The 23,427-nt window shown below is 35.1% G+C and overlaps 2 protein-coding genes across 5 annotated transcripts; both read right to left on the bottom strand.

The window, feature by feature from the left end:
* Window positions 1–10,355: 10,355 nt before the first annotated feature.
* On the bottom strand, window positions 10,356–13,055 carry LOC120091766 (putative pectinesterase 14). The gene is made up of 5 exons (XM_039049888.2): window positions 12,495–13,055; window positions 11,420–11,591; window positions 11,051–11,257; window positions 10,716–10,969; window positions 10,356–10,613 (listed from the first exon to the last, which is right to left on the bottom strand). The coding sequence occupies exons 1-5, from the start codon at window positions 12,914–12,916 to the stop codon at window positions 10,439–10,441; spliced, it is 1,230 nt and encodes a 409-aa protein (XP_038905816.1). The 5' UTR covers window positions 12,917–13,055; the 3' UTR covers window positions 10,356–10,438.
* Window positions 13,056–14,186: 1,131 nt separating this feature from the next.
* LOC120090368 (Acyl-CoA N-acyltransferase with RING/FYVE/PHD-type zinc finger domain-containing protein) lies at window positions 14,187–22,918 on the bottom strand. 4 transcript variants are annotated; one of them, XM_039047982.2, is made up of 20 exons: window positions 21,798–22,918; window positions 21,601–21,678; window positions 21,294–21,495; window positions 21,087–21,210; window positions 20,413–20,502; window positions 20,083–20,181; window positions 17,984–18,076; window positions 17,759–17,840; window positions 17,597–17,656; window positions 17,466–17,518; window positions 17,215–17,381; window positions 16,734–16,944; window positions 16,547–16,604; window positions 16,358–16,414; window positions 15,993–16,235; window positions 15,513–15,577; window positions 15,339–15,395; window positions 15,165–15,258; window positions 14,750–14,890; window positions 14,187–14,644 (listed from the first exon to the last, which is right to left on the bottom strand). In XM_039047982.2, exons 1-20 carry the CDS (start codon window positions 22,527–22,529, stop codon window positions 14,540–14,542), a joined length of 2,811 nt encoding a protein of 936 aa, XP_038903910.2. In that variant the 5' UTR covers window positions 22,530–22,918; the 3' UTR covers window positions 14,187–14,539. The 4 variants fall into 4 exon arrangements, with proteins under 4 accessions (XP_038903910.2, XP_038903909.2, XP_090163342.1 ...); XM_039047981.2 differs by having other exon boundaries at window positions 17,741–17,840; window positions 21,798–22,912; XM_090307216.1 differs by lacking the exon at window positions 20,083–20,181.
* Between the last annotated feature and the right edge of the window lie 509 nt (window positions 22,919–23,427).

Below are 23,427 nucleotides of genomic sequence, written 5' to 3'. Positions count from 1 at the left end.
AGGTTGGGTGGTTGCTTTGCGTGAGAAGAAGAAGGGGAAGGGGAAAAAAAGAAAATAAATAAAATATTTTGTTTTATTTTGTTTTATTTCATTATATCTTACCTTACCTTATTTTATTCTCTCCTTCCAACTTTTAAATCCCTTGTTTTTTTAAAATTTTCAATTCAAAAAGAATTTAACCAATTCCTTCCCAAAATGAAATTAATTCCTGACATCAATTTCAAATTAAATTTATGTGATATAAAAAGTCCAATTTCCACAATTTAAACAATTAAGACGAATCACCCCTTTCTTAACAATCAAATCACAACAATTACACATAAATTTTCAAAATTTCAAAAATGTCCTTTAGTATTAGAAAAATACTGAAATTTCATTTAGAACAAAAAAATTTGGGGTTAAAAAGCCACCCAACCCAACTCTCTTGGTCTACTATACGCCCCCTAAGAATTTAATATGTATATAAATAGGGTTGTTTTGAAATATAGTAAAACGAACTAAAATATTTACAAATATAGCAAATATCATTGTTTGATGTCTATCCGCGTCTATCAATATCGATCACTAATAGACTATTACATTTTGCTATATTTATAAATATTTTCAGCAATTTTCATTTAAAACAATTTTTCTTAACTATTTAATATATATAGTTAATTTCTTTAATTCAACTTAATAAATTAGTTTTTATAATTATACCTGAGAAAAGTTAGGATTTATTTTTTAAAACTAATTTGGATTATTTTATTAATCAGTGCATTAGAATTATCTAAAATTTCTCAAATTATATAATTAACTTTAATTATAAATTACTCATTTTACAAATAATTGCAATCAAATTTTAAAAGGTATATTTTGGCATATATAAAATGTGATGAATATATATTACATGAATGTTTACCTTTCATAATAAATATATACTCAGTATAATCAACTATTGTGTACGGAATCCTTTACGGCCGGAAGAAGAAGAGGGAAAAAAAGACTTATTGTGGACTTTCTCATATATATAGGACTAAAATAACGCTCTGTCCTAATAATATAAACCATATATTCATCCTGTATATCAAGTTTGAACATAAGTTTTAATTTTTTAAAAAATAAAAGTTAAATTAATGAATAACTTATGAGCTAAATTTAAAAATGACCACAACAATAGCATAAAGCAACCAGAAAAAACTTTGAATTTGTAAAAAATAAATGTGTTGAGGATCATTTGTTAGTTTTCTTGACCGGTATTTGTTAATATTTAATTTTTTTTAAATTTAGATGTTCTATTATATATATAATTTTGTATTTAATTAATAAATTTTTAGTCAAGGTGTCCTTGTTCAATAGTAATTGACACGAAGTTGAAGGTTCGATCCCTATCCCCACAATTGTTATATACTAAAAAAAACTCTATTTGATATCTTTTAAAATTAATGTTGTAAGGACCTTCTCTTTTATTTATCCATGGAAATTAGAATTAAATGGAAATAATTTAAAGACAACAAAAATTGAGTTGAATAATAAGTTGAGATTAAGTCATTTATTAAAGGAAAAGGATGAAATCAAATCAAATCAAAGTTTAGTTTGTTTAAAAAAAAAAACAAAGGAAATTTTAAGAAATGGAAGATTGAGGTGAGTGTGAACATAGTTGGGGTTTAAAACATTAGGTGGCAGCCGAAATTGAGGAAGGAAAGAAAGTGAGACGGTTGAGGCCAAGAAGGAGCTAGCGGGCAGGGAAGAAAGGTTTCATTGACAATGAAAATTCTTGTTCTCTATAAAGGCTGAAGAGGGGAGCTTTTGGGAAACCTGAAAAGAGGAAGAAGAGAAAGAAACTACTGCGGTCAAGGGATTAAGGGCTAGTAACTATTTTAGATATTGTAAGCCCAATGGACTAACTTTAACTTCTTTACAGGCCCAATGTGAACCTTGGAGATAGCCCAACTTAGAATAAAAATCCAGCCCACGCCTGCTGAGTTAGTGGATTTAGGAAAGAATCTTTCCCAGCCTGATGATGACTCTCTTCTGCCACATACTAGCTGGATCATAATACTCTTTTCAGATTGTCAATCAATCTGAGTGGGAAAATCAGAGAAAGATCTGAAGGGTTTACAAGAGAGAGGTCATTTCTTCCTTGTTCTTCTTTGTTCTTTAGAGTTTCTGAAGAAGGGATGAGGTTCTTGAGCTTCAATCCACAAGATTCACCTGTATGTAAGTAAAATCGAGTAGAACATGCAAGGATAAACAAGAAGATAGCCAGAGAGGAAGAAGGAACACAAGGAGATTAAATGGTTCGGCCAGAAGCCTACGTCCACTGTGCAAAAAGGGAGGGTATCACTTTATTGCTTTTCTTTTTGAATTTACAGAATGAACTCACACCTTTCTCACTCTGATTTTCTTCTCCTTTATATGTAGGTTTTTATTTACAAAGAAGCAAACTCAAGGTGAATTGGTGGTTACAACAAACAACAGAGAAAAAACTAACAGATAAGTTCTTCTTCTACACTCTCTATATTGTTTTTTTTCTGTTACAAACTCCATCTTTGTAAGCATCCAGTGAACCTCCCTGTTTCTTTTGAGTTGACTTTGAGCTAACCCTTCTCAGATTGCTCGAATCCAAGGAGGTCCAAACAATGGCCAAGTTTGCTTTGAGGGACAGTCTTGGTTAGCATGTCTGCCGCATTGTCGGAGGTATGTATTTTAACTACCTCTATTTCCCTTTTTTCAATTTCTTGTCGAATAAAATGATATTTAATATCAATGTGCTTTATTCTACTGTGAAACTGTTGATTTTTAGACAAATAAATTGTACTTTGATTGTCACAGTAGATCTTTACCTTAGGTTGTATGATACCAAAATCATTTAGTAACCTTTTCAACCAGAGTCCTTCCTTGACTACTTCTGACAGAGTTATGAATTCAGCTTTTATTGTGGATAGGGCCACAATAGATTGTAGACAAGCCTTTCAGCTTATTAGATTATTTTCCCATAAGAAAACATACCCTGATAGAAAACGCTTTCTATCTAGATCTCTCGCATAGTCTGCATCCACATAACCATACATTTCATCATTAGAAGGATCATTCTGTCTGTATAGGATTCGAGCTCCTTTAAAAGAGCATAGATACCTTAGTATCCACTTGATAGCTTCCCAATGGCGTTTTCCAGGATTAGACATATCCCTACTGACCAAACTTGTAGTATAGGACAAATCCAACCTTGTAGATGTCATCAGATACATCAAGGATCCCACTGCTTGGGAGTAAGGTACTGTCTTCATAAAGTTGATGTGATCCTCATCTGTACTTTTAGGACTATTAGTAGCTGAAAGTTTAAAACGAGGTGCAAGAGGGGTGATGACTGGCTTGGCACTACTAATTTTAAACATTTGCAGCACTTTGTTACAGTAATCAACTTGACTTATATAAAGTTTATCTTGTTTCCTGTCCTTGTTTATTTCAACACCTAGGATTCTCCTTGATTCCCCTAGGTCTTTCATGTTAAACTTTTTCCTTAGAAGAGTCTTGACTTGGCTTAGCACTTCTTTAGAGCTCTCTGCTAATAACATGTCATCTATATATAAGAGTAGATACACTGGTCCTTTACAACTTTTAGTGTTGGTATACACACACCAGTCATAGGAACTTCTCTTGAATCCTATTTTAGAGATTACCTCATCAAATCTGTCATACCAACATCTAGGTGACTACTTGAGCCCATAGATCGATTTGTTTAGTAAGCACACTAGCTCTTCTTCTTCTTTCTTCACATACCCTTGAGGTTGCTTCATATAAATGGTTTCATTCAAAAAACCATGTAGAAAAGTTGTCTTCACATCAAATTGGTCTAACTCGAGATCCTTCTGAACCATTAAGGAGAGGAGTAGCCTAATTGATGTGTGTTTCATAACAGGGGAGAACACCTCTGTATAATCTATGCCTTCCTTTTATGTGAACCCCTTTGCAACTAGCCTTGCTTTGAATATTGATTTCTGTATTCCTGGAATTTATTTTTTAAACTTGTATATCCATTTACATGAGATAGATTTGTACCCTTTAGGTAAGGGTACTAGCTTCCAGGTATCATTTAGGTTAAGAGACCTCATTTCATCATTCATGGCCTCAATCCATTACTTTGCATTAGGGTTATTAGTAGCTTTCTCAAAGCTTGTAGGTTTATTGTTGCTTAATGATATGGCAACACTTAAAGCAACACTAGCATAGTCAGATTCTGAGTACCTTGTAGGGGGCACAATTGCTCTTCTTATCTTGTTCCTTGCTAGGGAATAGTTCTATAGGACTTCTTGTATCTCTTCTTATTCATTAGACACATTTTTCCTAACCTCAACAATGTCTTCACTTTAAAATTCTAGGTTCTGTAGAGAGGTAGAAGTTTCCTGTTCATTTTGTGGCTCCATCTCAAACCTTGTACTACTAGTCTTAGACATAGATGTAGGTTGTTGTTCAGTTAACATGAAAATCTCATTTTTTTTTTCTAAACACTACATCCCTACTGTTGATACATTTCTTCTCAATAAGATGCCACAACCTGTATCCTTTCACTCTAGGTGTAAAACCTAGAAACATACACGTGAGAGCCTTAGGTTTCAGCTTACCTTGGCTTTGATGCACATACCCTACACTCCCAAATATCTTCAAGTGCTTCAACTTGGGAGGTTTTTCTGTCCACCTTTCTTCTGGTGTTTTTAGCTCAATAGATTGATGTGGACATCTATTTAGGGTGTAGATAGTATAGGACACTGCTTCTGCCCAGTATTTCTCAAGCAAGAGAGCATTTGAAAGCTGGCACCTAACTCTTTCAAGCATTTTCTATTGAGTCTCTCAACAACTCCAATTTTTTAGGTGTACACCTCACTGTTTTGTGCCTCACAATTCCATTTTCCTTGCAAAACAAGTTAAACTCTTCTCCACAAAACTCTAATCTATTGTCAGTTCTCAAATGTTTAATGTGTTTAAAGGTTTCTTTTTCAATCAAGGTTTTCCATTCTTTAAATTTCTCAAAAACTTCATCTTTGGTTTTTAGAAAATAGACCCAACTTTTTCTTGAAAAATCATCAACAAAAGAAAGGAAATACCTTACTCCACTAAGTGAAGGAGAGTGAGCTGGACCCCATAGGTCAGAATACATATATTCAAGTATCTCCTTGGTAGTATGCTGCCTTTGGGAAAGCTTTACCTAGTTGCCTTTCCAAGGATGCAATGCTCACAAAATTTCAGACTGTTCCCAACCCCTTTAGGAAGAATTCCCTGTTTTGAAAGAACTTGCAGCTCTTTCACACTGATATGAGATAACCTCTTATGCCAAAGCTCATCCTCTATGGGATCTCCATCTGATGCAATTAGGGTTGATTGTGTCATTTGAACATCTTTGATGACATACAAGCCATTTATCTTAGTAGTCACTAAGACCACCTTTGAGTCTTTAATTATCTCAAAAGTGCCTCTAACTCCTCTGTATTCAAATCCAATGGAGTCAGACATCCCCAAAGATAGGAGATTCATCTTCAAGGTAGGAACATGTTTCACACTCCTAATGAGCTTCCCTGTGCCATCTTGAAATTTTAAGGAAACAGAGCCAATACCAAGAGACTTACAGGTATTGTTATTTCCCATGTAAATTAGTCCCCCATCCCACTTCTTATAGGTACATAACCACCCTTTAGATGGTGTCATATGGACTGAACAACTAGAATCTATAACCCAATCTTGGGTTTCCATGGAATTCTGACTTCTACACTCATTAATAGCTGCCAAAGCATCTGAAAACACAAAAGAATTTTCCCCCACAGCTGCCTCAATCTGTTTCCCACCTTTATTCTGTTAGTTTAACTTTCTCTTTAAAGAGTAGCAATCTTTCTTCATGTGTCCCAATTTATGGCAAAAATGACACTTAAAACAATCATTCTCCTCCTTGTTGATCTTTCTTACTCATTTGTAATTCAAGCTCTCTAACTTTGACTACTGAAATGATTGCTTCTATGGTAATCTTCTCTCTACCATGCTTCATTGTTATTTTAACATCCTTAAACGAGTCCGGTAGTGAATTCAATAGGATAAAAGCCTCATTCTCTTCTCCAATATTGTCTCCCATTGACCTAAATTCGGATGACAACCTCTTAAATTCATTCAAATTTTCTGTGAGAGTCTTTGCAGCATCCATTCTGTATGTAAAGAATCTTTCCCTCAAGAAAGCTTTATTATAAAGATACTTATTGAGATAGATTTCATTCAATTTGTTCCAAAGATCATAAGCAGTCTTCTGGTCAACAATTTGCCTTAGAACACTGTCAGTAATATTTAAAACAATGGTTCAATAGACATTTACCTCTATTGTTTCTTTTTCTGCATCTATGGGTGTTTCAGGGAGCTTTGGTTAGTCTGTGATGGCCAAAAGTGACTTTTGTTGCCCCAATACTGCCTTGATTTTTGCTTTCCACAGCTTAAAATCTGTTTTCCCATCAAATTTTTCAATTTCAAATCTTGTTGCAGCCATTCTTAAATTTCAAGATTGATTGTGTCTAATCTTTCTCTGCAAGAATTCAAATCTTGGACTAGAATTGGATTGTTTCTTGGCTTTGATACCACTTGTAAGCCCAGTGGACTAACTTTAACTTCTTTACAGGCCTAGCGTGAACCTTGGAGACAGCCCAACTCAGAGTAAAAATCCAACCACGCTTGCTGTGTTAGTGGATTTAGGACAGAATCTTTCCTAGCTTGATGATGACTCTCTTCTACCACGTACCAGCTCGATCATAATACTTTTTTTAGATTGTCAATCAATCTGAGTGGGAAAATCAGAGAGAGGTTTGAAGGGTTTACGAGATAGAGATCATTTCTTCCTTGTTCTTCTTTATTCTTTAGAGTTTCTGAAGAAGGGATGAGGTACTTGAGCTTCAATCCACAGAGATTCACCTGCATGTAAGTAAAATCGAGTAGAAAATGCAAGGATGAACAAGAAGATAGCCAAAGAGGAAGAAGGAACACAAGGAGATTAAGTGATTTGGCCAGAAGCCTACGTCCACTGTGCAAAAAGGGAGGGTATCACTTTATTGCTTTTCTTTTTAAATTTACAGAATGAACTCACACCTTTCTCACTCTTATTTTCTTCTCTTTTATATGTAGGTTTTTATTTACAAAGAAGCAAGCTCAAGGTGAGTTGGTGGTTACAACAAACAACAGAGAAAAAAAACTAACAGATAAGTTCTTCTTCTACACTCTCTATATTGGTTTTTTTTTTTTTTTTACAGGTATTTTAGATTGATTACTCACTAGAGAGAAACTATGGTGGTTTATGGAAAGATGCAAGTGCATTGTTAATTGTGATCCAGGTTTCTTTGGCGATTGAAATCGAAAGAAGGATGTGGGCTTTGAGGTCGTTGGCATTGAACAAGGGAGATTCTAGCTTTTCAATACGTTTTTGGCTTTGTGTAGCCACACACAAGTTTGGTTGGAGTTGGCTAAGTGAGACGTTGGGTGCATTGTCAAGCTGAACACAACCTGCATTGAACACATCGGTGTTTGGTGCAAGAGCACATTTCCATAAGCTTTGTACTGTCTGTTGGACGCATCATAGTGTCGGTTGCATAGGTTTATCTTGCACGCGTCCCATGGCCAATTACTCGACGCATAGATCCCAACCACTTCTTGTGCATTGATAGCTACTCTTTGGTCATTCAATTTGTGAGTGATTCTTTCTTAAAAGTAAAAATTATATTTTGTTGCGTTGAAATATCCTTTTAAAATGTTAAGTGTTCGATTGATTCAAATTTGTAAATGTACTGTTTTGAATGGTGATGTGCTTGTAAATATGATTGATTGAAAATGATTTAACTACCTTTTTCAAAAGGTTGAATGCATAATTTGGAAAGAATGTTGATTTTTTTAAAATAGATTAAATGTGTGGTTTATAACCATTAAATGCATGGTTGGTATGAAAGAGGTTTCAAACCATTGAATCTCATACTACTGAGTTACCTATATATTGTGAATGTGTTTCCATAGCACCACCTAGATGATCAAAGGATTGTCGAGGCGAAAAGGGGTCCAAAAACTTTTCCGAGCCTGCGGTGAAGTGGAATATGGCACTACGTGCACGTATGACAAAATGTTTGCTGAGTGCATTGAGTTGTCTACACCAGCATGTTAGATGTGTTAAATTGGTCCACCCAAAGATATTCGAGTACAGGTTTTGGTGATGAGTTTTATTAGCTTATGATGATATTATGGAATCTGATTTTGAACTTTGCATTTAATGAAATGGAATGGACCATGCGCATTGAAATACATTCTTTACAAAGTTTCGTAGCATGCGTTGAAAATGATTAAACCTTATTATAGATTTATAAAATCTGTTTTATAAATTATCATTTACTGGGCTTTTAGCTCATCATTTTCTCTTATTTTTCCTCCCCTCCCACCCCAAGTAGCAGAAGAGTTCCAGATGCCTTAAGAAGTCGAAGTCTGCCACATCATCATTAGACTTATTCCATTTTGTACGTTTAAAGTCCTGCGTCGACATGATGTCTTGGGAGTATGTAAAATTTGTACATAAAATCAAAGTCGGGCTATGTTTAAGGTTTAAAGTTTGGGGTTGTGCTTGTATGGGGCGTACATAAGTCGGGTTGCATCCATCTGTAATTCTAATGCTATGATACTCAATTTTCCTTAATCTAGTAAGGGGGTGTTTGACAATCAAGGAGAGTTGGGTTGGGTTGATATTTTTTACCAACTCAATGTTTGACAACCAACTTTAAATGTTGGTGGGATTGAGTTGGTTATTTTACCAACTCACCCAACTCTCCCTAATTCTCTCTCCTCCAATGTTTTTAATGGTTCCACCCATCGGTCTCCGTTGGAGATTATCGCTATCACACTCTGGCGACGTACTCCGATGACCACCTTCGGGTGGCCAACTCCGACGACCAAATCCGAGCTTTGACAACCACCTCCAACAGCACTCCGACAACCAATTTCGACAACCACTTTGGTAAAAAAAACTCTGACTTCCACAATCGCACAACCAACTTCGACGAAGAACTCCGAGCTCCACCAACCACCTCCAACGACAACTCTAGTGACTAACTCCAACGATTACCTTCACACAAACAACTTCAGCGGCATACTCCGCCTACCACCTTCTTGTGCCCAACTTTGACCACCACTAATAAAAATAAAACAGTGGGTTTAATTACCCACCATTTTATCACTCTCATTCTCACTCGTTTTCCCACATGTTTTTGTTACTCTCCCAACTCCCTCAATAACTTTGTCATTTCTCTCTCTCATACTCTCTTCACATTTATTCCCCTTCTCTCATCTTCTCTCTTCTTTTGTTGTTTGATTCGTCTTTCTCATTTGGCTTGTATGGGCTTTATTTTCCCTTTTCTTTCTCAACTCCTCCTTTCTCTTTTTTTTTTTTATTTTCTTTCTATAGTTGTTCTTTTAGATCCAATTATTCTTCTTCTATTTCATTTTTTTCTTAGATCTAAAAAATGTTACATACGACGATCTATTATTATTTCACTAAACAAAAGTTCAACGATATATTTTAAAAAAAAAATACAAAATCAATTTCATTTACAAAAACAACACCAGATAATAATAATTACAATCTCAACTCAACTCTACACACCAAACACAAACAATGTAACTCTTCAGATAATTTAATTACCAACTCAACTCAACTCTCTGTTTTTATCACACATCAAACGCCCCCTAATTGTTTTTCTTTAACCAGTGCATAGTGGAATTTTATCTTGGCATGGGTAAAGAAGGTCAGGCGGTAAATGTCATCAAGAGGGTGTGGTATCCATCTGTTCCTAGATTGAAAGGATGATCCGGAAGGGGTGTGACAGATGTATTTATCAAGTACACAATTGAAAGTTTAAAAGCTCAATTTAATATAAAATTACAATCAAGAATTGTAGTTTGAATATCTTGTCCCATTATTTATATATATTTAAATTTTATGTTTAGACTAGTTGATTTAAAATTTTCCAATAATTGTTAATTTCAAAACTCAACGACTATTTTAAGGGTAAGTGAATTTTTGAACATTGACATTTGTGTTTATTTAGTCTCTGAAAATCAAATCATAAGTTTAGTTTTCAAAAAAAATATTTTTACTTTTAAAGTTTGAGTAGGAAATCAAGTGTTTCTATAACATATGCAAAAATCATAACTAATTTGGAAGGGAACAAATATAAATATAAAAAACATAAAATTATAAACAGAATCATTTTAAAAAAGAACTAAAAAAATGTCTAATTTAGGATCAGTTTTGGACTAAAAAGAAAAAAATCCAACCCATAACTTTAGAGGAGTTTTGAAACTATAAGGCATAAATGTGTAAAGAGTTTGAAAACCTCATTATAATATACTGTATCCAAATAACCATGTGGTGAAAACTAAGTTGAGGATTTATTTGAAATTAAATGGTAGACAAAGTGGTGATTTGTTGATTGATGAGCCATTGATTTCCATCAACATATGAAACATCCAAGTAGGGTTGAGCTTCCACTTGATTCAGCTGCTTTGAATATGGCACTCTCGAACTGTAATTTGCTCCATCTCCAAAGCATTCGTATTCCCCAAACAACACACTCCTGATAATCAAAACAGACATCAACACTTGTTATTAAGTCAAAAGAAAAATATTTGTTTTTGAACTCTTAGGCAAAGTCATTTCAAATTGACTCTTGTATTACTGATCTCTCGAAGGGTCTCTCCAGTCATTCCATCCATCGGCAGCTACGATGTCGGTCATGTATGTTTTAGAGAAGACAACGGTGGCACAAGCGCCCCAGGCACGACCAAGCCACACCTTCCCAGAGCCATTGATGGTGCAATTGATGAAAGCAAAACCAGTTTCCTCATTTCTTGTTTGCCTTCCTTGAGCTGTGATGGCTCCACTCACCCCACCCTCCAACACTTCTTTTGCTATTGACTTGATCCTACAGCCCTACCATTTACCAAAACAAACAAATATTCTCATTCTAAGCTTTTATATATATATAGAGAGAGAGAGATGATAATTACATACATCGTAGAGCGTTCGAGCATTGCCAAAGATGAAATCGATGGATCCTTGAATGAAACATTCTTTGAAGTAATGTCTCCCTTTGTCATCATAAAGTGTGTCTTGAGCTCCATAAAATCCACATCCATAGAAAGCAGCTTCATCTCCTGCAATTCGAAGTGCAACTGCTTGTCCTCCAACAATCCCTGGAGTTGCCTCAGGAGCTGTGTTCTTTTCCCCCACCAACAAAACAAAAAACAAAAAAAAAAATCATCATTAAAGATTAAAAGTAATAAAGACCAACCATTTAGATTGACTTTCTAAATACGTAAAAGCACTGTTGAAGAGGCTTTAAAAATAGAGTTGACCAAGAAAAAGGAAGATGCTTTCTACTTTGAAGCTGATGTTGTAGGCAATGAAGTTCGAAGCAAAGATGGTGACCGAAGAGCTGTAAGTGGTGCCTCCTGTGGAATTGGCTGTGTCATTCCATTCTATTGCAGTGTTGAGATAACTTTGACCTTGAATTATCAAGTTTGTTTTGTTGGCTTCTATCACTACCTTCTCCCTGCCAACATTTTTCTTTTAGTTCAATATAAAAAACAAAAAAAAAAAAAAGGAAGAAGAAGAAAGAGAGAGGGGTTACGGACCTCGTACCTTTCAATTAAGAGTTTTTGTACGGATGGCCATCTCCCAAGCATCCTAATGATTAATAACCCATTCTTTAAAAACAAATGAAAACTAACCTTTTACTTACGTCATAACGCACTTACCATTTTAGACTTGGTATCACATAAGAAGCATCTTGCCCATCATGAAATGGGTGTAACCCTATTCCAATGGCAATATCTATCACGGTTTTCATTTTTTCTCACCCTTTCGCCAGTCAGCCTCACAGGTGTTTTCCTACAGCGATATTCGAACGTACCACTTCAAGAACAACCTTGTTACATACTTCAAGGACATTTCACATCTTGTTTAAAAATCATGATGTTTTTTAAAAATCACGACAGGGCTACGCTTGAATGTCGCAATGAGATAGCATCTACGAGGCTAATTGGTGAAAGGATGAGAAAAAATAAAAATTGCAATAGTCATTGTCATCGGGTTAGGGCTACAGCCATTTCATGATGGGCAAGACATCCCTAATGCTATACCAAGTCAAGGCAGTAAGTTAATGATAACATAAGCAAAAGATTAGTTTTCATTCATTTTAAGGAGCGGTTTATTGATCCTTAGATGCCTGGGAGAGAGTCATTTATAATCTGATATAATGTTTTAACTAAACTTGATAAAAGTGGGAAGAAGAGTTAAAAAATACCATGACCAAAATAGAAGATGGTTTAGAAGCTTAGAGACTAAAATCACATCAAAACCAAAAACTTGTGTTCAAAAGAAAAAATTTTTAACTGCCCCCTTTCCAAGAATTAGTAGAGTTGGAAGATTTGAATGTGTGATGAAAAATAATGACCTGTAGATTCCAGAGTCAATTAGGATAAGGGTCCTTGAAGAGCCATATTCAGGAACAGCATCCACTGCCTTTTGCACACTACTAAAATTTGCACATCCCTTTAAATCAACAGTCAAAGTAAGTGAAACATTGTACAAAGATATCAAATCAAAGTTCCATTTCTTCTCATCACAACTCTTTTTATGCTTCCATTGATCGTGGTGTTTGGACACAAATTGAGTCATAAGAGATAAAAGCTCATCCAAACCACTCTCTTTCACTAGACTGCTGAAAATGCCAAGCTCAAAAGCACCGTCGTGAGGACCTACAGTGGCGACAATGGCGGTCAACGGAAGTGAGAATGAGCACAGGGCAATGGTGATGGAAAGAGCTACAATGACAAGAGTATAGAGCCAAAAGAAGAAGTTTGTTTTGATCCTCATGAGTCTTAGAAGGAAGAAATTTATGTCATTTGGAACAAGTGAAGGGTAAAGATGTTATATATTTGAGTTTGAGGGAATGGGAGTTTAGTGGAAGATTGGCTTGGCAGGTAAGTAACCTAAAGATTTCCCATGTATTATTATTTTGGTTTCTGATGATGATGCCAATGTCAACTTTTAAAGGGAAAGAGGTTTGAAATCAAAGAGTTGATGAACAAAGCATGAAAATGTATTTTAAAAAAGAGAGGATGCAAAAGAAGAAAAAAATGGTCTTTACAAGTTTAATTTTGAAGGTAAGTTTTGAGTATCATTACACTTCTTTCTCCATCTCTATTGCTAATGATGCTTTAAGGCAAAGCATAGGGGCGGTTGTGAGTGTGACTATTTGTGAATATCGTCTTAATTATAAAGCAAAATAGTGCACTTTTTACTGCTTCTTTAGTAGATGTGGGAGTCGGAGTCCTCACAATGTTTTGATAGCTAGAAATTTATCCATTTTAGATTAACGAATAAGCATACATTATCATTATATAATTTAAATTGAATAAATATCTTTCAATAATCTTTTATTAGCTTGATTAAAATATGTACCAATCATCATTTTAGATAGTAAGAACATAAAAATTAAAAAAATAAGAATAATTAAAAGGCTAAAAGACTAAAGGGTCATGGATTCAATCATATGGATTTCTTTGACCCCAAATGTGTGCGTAAATTACTCCGAACACTCATGAATATAATATATATATGTAAAATTTGTCATTTTTAGATCTCACTTCCCCACTCTTGTGAACACATCTCTACCTTGACCTTCCAAATTTACTTGCCAATTGTCATTACTGTCCCTATGCATTACTTGCTTTCCACTTATAACCTCAATAGTTCATAAATTACAAGAAAAAACACGTTGAATATCCAAAAAGATCATTTCAAGAGAAATTTATGATCGGTTGAGGGGGTTTTTTTCTTTTTGGATACTGGGAGGGTTCGTTAAATTTGAATGTCCTAACCATTTAGGACATTTATGACTTGTATTATAATTCCATAAACGATATAAATAGTGATGCAACGATTTTTACATTTCACAGACCAAACCAACATATTTGCAAGATATGCTAAACAAATCAAAAAATGAAAGACACCTATTACCATTTCTAAAGTTGCTTAGATTAATTCCTAAACTAAACTAAAATATTAAATAAATAAATAAAATTTGCATCATTCTATTTGTAAATAATAAAATTTCCTTCTAAAATCATTACACAAAGCAAAATGAACTAACTATAAACATATCATACTAACATATATGGGCACTTGAATATTCACAAGCACGCATTGGGTTACCAAGCATGAATGGAAAGGGTATTTAGAATGGCTTTGCCTAAAACCATCACCTACGAAGACTGACTATCGGGTAAGGGCCAGTGAGAAGGTTGGGGAAAGGTACATTTCAAGATGTAATATAACTAAAATGGATATATTTAGCTAGCTACTACACTCATCTTACTGAACAGCCTAAAAAGGGGGGGGAAAGTTTGTAAGCTATACACAGACAAAGCTACAGAATGAGATGGTGGGAGAGAACGGAGAGGGAACATCACTCACACCCTCCATGGTTGGTCTTGGTCACAATGGAGCACCTACAACCCGACACGAGGGAACCGTTTTCTGAAGCATGGATGTGCCTTTGAATGTCACCATCTGGCAGCAACGTCTTCTATAGCTGCTGAGCTGCAGTGAGTCGTCACAAAAATTTTGTTTTAGCTGTGGCTGGTATTCACATGTTTTGGGTAATGAATATGTGCTATATATTGTTATGTTATATGAAGAATATACCTGGTCTGGTTTTATTCTCTTGAAACCGAATTTTTCAGTCCAAATAGACTCGGCCTCTTCAGCAGCCGGGAGAACAAGGCATTTGACTTTCAGGAACGCTAGCAGCCTCTCAATGCACGAAAACAATGTTTGGAAGTAGCCCTGTCATCATTACACGTAGGAAACATAGGAAAGAATCAAATCAGAATGGCCAAAATATTGCAAACTCTTGTATAAAGTCAAAGATGTCAAAAACATTCCAAATTGCCTTGCAAATAACTCGGAATAAGCCAGGTGTAAAGAGAAATCAAAGGACGCGGAATAAGGTATTTTCACGGGCAGTTCCAATAAGAAACCGTGGGTGAAAAAAAATATAATTCTTTAAAAAAAAAAACTGTATTATTGGGGGGGGGTGGTTTGGATTGGTTAGACAGACCTTGCCATGGTTACCATTACTTGTTGCAACCAGTGGCAGCTCTGCAATATCTTGCCCAAAAACTCGAAGCATTGCCGCTGATACAACAAATGAGCTGTGCAAAAAATAAAGCTAGAAATTTGTAATTATACTTTGTAACAGGTATTGGGTCGCATCAATAAGCAAGATTCTTACTTGACAATTAATATGGCACAATACATGCCTCCAAACTCTTGTCCACCTACATTCCTTCTGTGAGATAGAATGACAGATAAGAACAAAAATATAAACTACCACTAATAAAACTGAATATGGTCGCTACTATTCTTTCTGTCAGACAAAATCATAATGAAATGACGTGTCACTAACCCGTACACCATGGCTGGAATAAGATCGCGTCCACTTGCTATATCAACTATAGGATCAAAGCGATCCTGTAAATTAATGATATGTTTTAATCAGATATTGCACCTATGGCATAATTCAAATGCTGGCAACAAATTCTCACAGCATGAAATTTTTAGACTTCCCATGATACACATATCAGTACATATATAGACACATACACACAACAAAGACAATCTAGAATCTACCATGGATTGAACAATGCTTCCTCAGACTCATCAGCATTGCGCTTTTGTATTTGTAGATCATAGCATATATTGTTGTTGGGATAAGTTTTCATGAGACATAAGTAATTTCCAGGACAAAAATGGTAGTTTAACCAAAAATAAAATAACGAGAGAGAAAAACAAAAATGTTATCTAAAATAGTATCTTAATCAAAACAGATTACTGCTCAAGGAATGCACTTAAGAATCAAAATGAGAAAATATATAAGACAACTTACGTGGAAGATAGCAATGGCCTCTGATAATAGTAACCGAGTTTCAGGTGAAGCAATTTTGCCACTGATAAGCCTCCAACTGACATCAACTGCCTGAATGTCTGAACCATTTTCTCCAAGCTTTTTATTGACAGCATCTAAAAGTGAATTTGGAAGCTTTTCTGGCCCACGAATTAGCAGCTTCTGTAGAGCAGAATGTATCCTCGTACAAACTATGCTACAAAACCACTTTCCTCTTGGCAATTCCTGTTTCATTAACGGTCTTTACATTTTATTATCCCAGAAAATATAAGGGCATCGAACAAGGAAAGAAATCATTTTCACACAAAGGATTGAGTAAAAAGCAAGACCGTGTTCTCATTTAATACCTTAAGCAATGCCATTTTGTGGTCTTTTAGACAGCCCACATGAAATTCCTTCTCGCACTGACCAGAAATCAAATGAAGAAATTGAAGAAAAAGCATAACGGAATGCAACATGGGCAAGAAACTGGAATTGAGTCGATGAAAACAGCACCTGAATGTTTAACTAGAAGTTAAGACGATATGGTAAGATACCTGATCACAAAGTATAATTGTGCGGGGACCAAAACCTGATTTGCTAAAATCAGAGCCACTGCATACGAAGAGGAAAAAGGAAATATCGAACTTCAATGCAAAAGCAACATATAAGATAGCACAATGAAAAGAAAAATGAGAAATCTTCTGCCGGAACATCTGAGAGAATGAAAGTTAATATTATTACCGGCATAACACACATCCACTAAGATCTGTTTCTATGTTCCTAACAATTCGAATGCATCTTTTAGTTATCTGCTCAATAGGGTCAACTCCATGTACCCTTCCGGCTGCAAAAGCATTGACATTATGCTCAACAAACTTCTCTCTTTGGAACATATTCTGGCAAAATTTACAATACCAATCACCACGAGGAATACTTGATAATGATGCACATTCTGCACAAATGAATGGAACTGCAAATCAAAAACTCTAATCTGGCTAACTACAAGATCCACTATTCAGAAAAAAGAATGAGGCCAATTTGACTCATGAGCTTAACACACACACACACACAAAATATGTTTAAACTGGAGAAAAGTTATTGTTATTAAAATCAAATAAAATAAATAGTTAATTAATTATTTTTAAATAATTAAAATTAAAAATTAAAAAATGAAAAACGTAGATTAAATTGTCTAACCACTGTACTCTATATTATGATTCACCTTTGTGGAATGCCCTTGGGCAGCCATCACAAAGCAAAAGATTTCCACCATCTAGACATATTATGCACAAGTCATCATTATCCTTTGCAGAATACTTGCGCCCTTTTGAGAGAGAGATTGCCAATTCATGCAGAGAAACCCCATTTGACGTGTAAATGTATGCATAACTGCCAAATAAAAACCCATGAGACATTGAAAAGCTTGGAATTATTAGTTTGAGCTGCCATAAAACTAAAGGAAAATATGCTCACGGTTTCTTTCGGGAAGACCAACCAGCATGAACTTCGAATTGTGAAGGACTAACCTGCACATGGAACGTAAAAAGAAAGTGTTTGCAGTAGCACTCAAGAATCTGGATGTACAAGCATTTAAAAGGGCTTACCACACAATTGCAGCAGCAACATAAAATTCCAGATCCCTTCTTATAACCCTGGAGCAATTTCTGTATGTAAAGAGAGAAGAAATAAATCACTATACACGTTAATAAACTGAAGTAAGACTTGATTAGTTACACAGATAAGCATACATGATCTGTCTTAACTACCTGACCCCTGGCGAAATAAGCTACTTCAGTCCCATCAGGCAATCCGTCTTCCTCAAAAACCAACTTATGCAACCTCTGATCTCTTAAGAATAGAAGTATTCAAAGATAAAGTAATCAAAATAATTATCAAGACTATGAGAGGTATTTGCTTCCATAATATGGAAACAGATGGAAATTTGGGCCACTAAGAACTAAAAATCAACAAATGATTTAAAAATCACTAACTTCGTTGTAATCTTCCATTGATTTTTTGCTAATGAAGAACTACACTTTGAAGCACTTTGGGGGGATTTTAACATTGAGGCTGGCTTCAGTGACCTGCAATTTAAAATAAAAAAGGCATTAAAAAGATAAAACATTTGACAAGAAAATAATGCAGCAGTTTTCGCTGGAATTAAATGGATTACACCCAACCACAACAAACAAGAGAAAACTTCCAAACACAAAACCTCCACTTATTAATATTCAATCTATCCTAAATGTTTAATCAGAAATTTACAAATGTAATTAACTAATAACTAAAACTAATAAGTTAACTAAACTAATCTATTACATATTAGATAACCAATTATATCACGTATTCTTGCTTCCAATACCATTTGCATGAAAGAAACCCATCTTAGAGTTCAGGTGAAGCAAACAACAACAACAAAAATAAAAGTTAATTCCATTTGGCATATGACAAGATAAATTCCAACTAAAAAAAGTCTTCAATATTCTTCTGAAATCCATATTAGAAACGACAGCAATCAACCAAACTAATCCAACAAACAGGAGACCAAATTCCGAAAGTTTCTGTCTCATATGAATATTCAGGAGTTCAACCAATAGGCTAATAATCCCAATTCATGGATTCAAAGCAGATCCTATAATAATAATATTTCAAAAAGGACAAGAAGATCCTCGAGCTTAACCATGTTCGTGCTTATGTTGACGTCTTTGGTCAGAACAAAACACTCACATTTTCTTGGATAAGAAGGGCATTGGCTACTTTATTGAATCTACTTCCCTATTAGCTAACACTTAAAGCAAGTTCAAGTTATCTCCCCCCTTTTGTAATTATAGCTTAAACACCCTTACTAATCAACGGAGGTGTTTTTTGTAATTATCTCTCAATAGGATCTTGTGTATCATCTTATCAAATGAATGGTTACTACTTCCAATCAAGATCATCTATTTAATCATCATCCACAAATTCTTGGCAAGAGATGTCATCATCAACCTTGACTATCTTCCCAAGATTATCCTAAAAATAATTTTCATTTTCTTCAAACTGAGATGTTGGGTAAAAAGCTGCATCATTGTAATGAGGGTTGAAGTCGTACATTTGGGTAAATGATGGTCTGCATCTTGAATGAATAAGTGAGTGGGTCTCTTTTTTTCTTTCTTTCTTTTCTTTTCTTTTCTTTTCTTTTTCTTTGTTTTCTTTCTTTCTTTCTTTCTTTCTTTTTTTTTTTTTTTTTTTTTTTTTTTTTTTTTTTTTTTTTTTTTTTTTTTTTTTTTTTTTTGTCTTCTCTAGCTTTTTGTCCATTACAACTAAGGTTTTACGTTTAGCAGATGAAGAACTCTTGCTTTACTGCCAAAGGGAAAGGTAAATGTGCTGTGCCAGGAAAAGAAAATGAGGATGGAATAGTTCTCATTGTTCAAGTAACCACCGACTTTTCTTCCTTTTCCTCCCTCTACGGTCGCCACTATGCTCCTTCACACTTGCTTCCAAGTCACCATTTGATTTGGGTCATCGTTGTTTAGAAAGAATTGGTGGCATGGTATTGGCGTCAAATAAGGACCAAAGGAGGTGGGGAAGTGAAGGGAAATTGTGATGTGCACTACACCTCCGATTATTCAACTCCAATTGGCATACATGGCCACCATACCTCCCCAGGTACAACCAAGGATATGGATTAAGTAGGTTTTAGTGTTTAAATGGATTAAGCCAAATCTATGGGAACAAGGAGAAGTTTTCAAAATGAGAGAAGACTACCTAAAATCCCTCAATTCATTCACGTTCAGACCTTCTAAATGCAACTTAAATTTGGTTTTTTAACCGTAGAAGAAAATTAAATTTTTAAAAATAAATAAATAAATAATAATAATAAAATGCTAATTGACAAATTAATAAAAGTATTAAACTAAACTAATCTACAAGGTAAAAATAAGCAACTAAACTAGAAAATATGAAATCTCAATAACATTAATTTTCCATTTCACGTACAAGTACAAGCCACCGCATAAGAGAGATAAAGTTAAAGATATTAAGAAAAATAAAAGTCTTCTCAAAAAGCATTGTGGGTAAAAACAGTAATCTAGAGATAAACCATACTGACTTCTTTCTCTTCTTCAATACACTCTTATTATTTGAAGGAATATGCATTGGTGCAGTTTTGGGGGACCTTGAGATGGGAATGTATTCGAACGATTTTGACCTGAAAGTTATGCCAATGATTGAACTTGGAAGGCATTAGAGTTGAAAATTTTAGGGAAAAAAAAGCAGCATACTGTTAACTTAATGCCATGAATTTCAAATTTTATTCTTCAATCCCCAAATGTGACAGGGAAGAATGGAAAGGAAGTGGAATGAAAATAAAAATGAAAATGAAGTATAGCCAGTAGTATATTATTAGGGAAAAATAACACAGAGAGAGAATAATACTCACTTTGCTTTTGTTACCCATTTGCGTTTATATCGTGAAGAGATAGGTACTGGAGCACTTCCAGATGATTTTGATGTGGTTGGTTCTGTCGACCTGAAAAACAGAACTAACTTAAAATACATCTTAAATATTATACTGATGGGGGAAAAAAAAAATCAAGACCACCTATTAGTGTATTCATGTCCTAAATCATAATAAATGTACAGAATCCACATTTTTCAACATAATAAATGGCGTCCCAGAAAATTACACTGTTGAAGAGAGTGCATCAATGTTACATGCATAACGTAATCCCACTATTTAGAAGCGCTACACGACCCAATTTAAAAACTTCAAAGTTTCACTATCTGATGGAGTTCTGCGTGTCCCAAACTTGCAAAAGATATCACTTTCATAAGCAGTTCGTGTACTAGCTGTCGTGGAGAATTTTAAATAATTATATTACTGGATATTACTGGATACGTTGTCATATGTAAATTGTATACCAAGGAAGAACACAAAATTCTAACTTAATTTTCCAGAAGCCATAACATGAAAGAAGCATTTGGGTTATAGGAAAAGGAGCAAAACGAAATGATGAATCGACAAGAACCCATGATAATACAATCAAATTAAAGACAAAATCTTATTCCAGAAACAGGGAGACAACACAAAGCTGAAAGAAGTATATACCGTACCTCAATCTCTTATCAATTGCGGAAGTGGGAGGAGGTGGCAGTGCCAGCGTACACTTAGATCGCTTTGATTCCTCGCACGAGGGGCATAAAGGTCCCACTTGTCCAACAGATGAAGGAAAGCATCCTAGAAATAGTTAAACTCACTAATTATCAGATTATCATGACGTATGGCTAATTGCAACAAATAATAGAAACCCAGAATTTCACCTTTACACTCTCTACACGTAAAATTTTTTCCTTCTGGAGAAGAGCTAATCAGACTTTGTATAGTGGCCTCAAGTGTCTGCCTACTTCCCTTACATGCTCTCAACAAGTCGAGCAGGCTCTTCCCATTCTCAAGACATATATACTGTGCTGCTCGTTTATATTGTTTACAAGCGTGGATCTCAAATTGTGAAGGAGGAATGACCTAGGTTGAAGAAAAAGAAATTAAAGGAACGCAAGTGGGGAGAAAGAAATAACTAGCAAAAATCACTTCATGAATTCCCATGTTAAGATCAAAGAGATTACAGACTCTGCATCCGTTGCAGGAGGAGCATGTACACAAAATCCCACCATCTTTAATTGTACCGCGCAGACCAAAGTCATATGCCTGAGATCAAAATGAAGTCAGTTCCAAGATACACATCACAAACCCAATTCCAAATGAATTAACATACTGAGAATTAAATAGTTAGAATTCGAGAATTTGAATGAGCAAATAGCAATAACCTTTTTTACACCCATGTAGATGACAGGTACCCCCTCAAGCAAACCAGTATCAAACAGCTCCCTCACAGTCATTGGCTTCTTATTCAATGCAATCTTTTTCGACATTTTCAATTCCAACTTATTCTTCGGAGTTGACAGTGAGTTGACTGTTTCACTTGTTTCCCCGCCGACATCTGAAATAACTTCCTCTTTAACTGAGCTTATTGCAATTGGGGTGACTTCCATGGGCTCAACCTTCGGTCTTAATGAGGAGCGTGTAAAGCGCTTAATTCCCCACCCAGGAAAATTCCCCTCAACGTTTATGGCCTTTGCAATAACTACGGGACTCCCCTCGGCCCCTTCTTCCTTATGTGCAGAATTTTCCAGTACCCCATCGGACTCTTTCTTACAAACAGAACTCGTCGTTTGAATTTGAACCTCCTCAGTTCTACAACTTTCCCCTGCTGCAAAGCTTCCAAGAATTTCCAGTTCCACCGTACTATCACATTTCTTCCTATTATCATTCTCCGACAACCCGCTGTACACATTGATCTGAGACTTCCTTCCTCTAGTATATACAATCAGACCATTCACAACAGAGCCTTTAAATCTCTTGCAGCCACCACTCCGGGCAGCCTCATCTAAATAATTACTACCCGACCTCGCCTCAGCTAGAGTCTCACTACGAGTATGACCAAGAGTCCCCTCAAGCTGAGATTGAACTTCCAAAGCAAAAGCCAACTCCCGCTTCATACCTAATAATAATCTGTCCTCGAAACTAGAAATCTACAAACAGAAAGAATACGAACCTCGAACTTCTAGAATTTGAAAAGAGAACTACGGAACAACGAATGTAGCAGTGGATCGCAAGTATCGCCGTGAGGAGACATGGAGAAACAGAGAGAGAGATCGGAACAAATTGAAGTTAGGGTTTTGAAGAGGTTTTTAACAGAAAGTGAAGGGAGAAAGAGGAAGAAGATGCAGCATCAAGAAGCATCTTGTGGAATTGGAAGGTAAAGGGCAGTGAGAGTTGAGAGTGAAACAATGGAGAAGGATAAAGATGGAGGCAGGCCTGTACAGAGACGGGCAGATGGGGCAGCATTCTCAAATTTCGCTATTTTACGGAACGGAATTACAGACTCGAACCGAAGAAAATGAAATATGGATTAATACGTCGTCGTCACAACCACGGGCCGAAATAGGACCATCATATCTCTTGAGCCGGCCCAGTATGTCCATTTGGGTTATTATTATTATTTTTAGATTTGCACATAAAACATCCTCTCCTAAGGCTATATATTTCAAAAATCTTTAAATTTGAATTTTTCTAAAAAAAAAAAAGATTTCAGTATTATTTTTGGATAAATTTATCATTTTTTATTATTTTTATTTCTAATTTTATATATATTTTCCTATTCTCAAAACTTTCTTAACGATGGAAAGAGAAATTGCATTTATTATGGAGAGAATATGTGTTTAATACGATTTTTTCATATTTTTAAATAAAGAGAGAAAATGCATTTATCTGTTAATATTTTTCCTTTATTTAATTTAATTAGAGAGAGAAAATGCATTTAGTGAAATTTTATTTTTTATTTTCGTTGGTTTCACCTTTTTTTTCAGTTTCATGGTTACTTAAAATATACCTCAA

Source organism: Benincasa hispida, chromosome 11 (assembly GCF_027475165.1).
Source record: "Benincasa hispida cultivar pf3 chromosome 11, pf3_genome.v1.1, whole genome shotgun sequence".
Classification (NCBI taxonomy): domain Eukaryota; kingdom Viridiplantae; phylum Streptophyta; class Magnoliopsida; order Cucurbitales; family Cucurbitaceae; genus Benincasa; species Benincasa hispida.
This window is presented reverse-complemented; position numbering and strand designations above follow the sequence as displayed.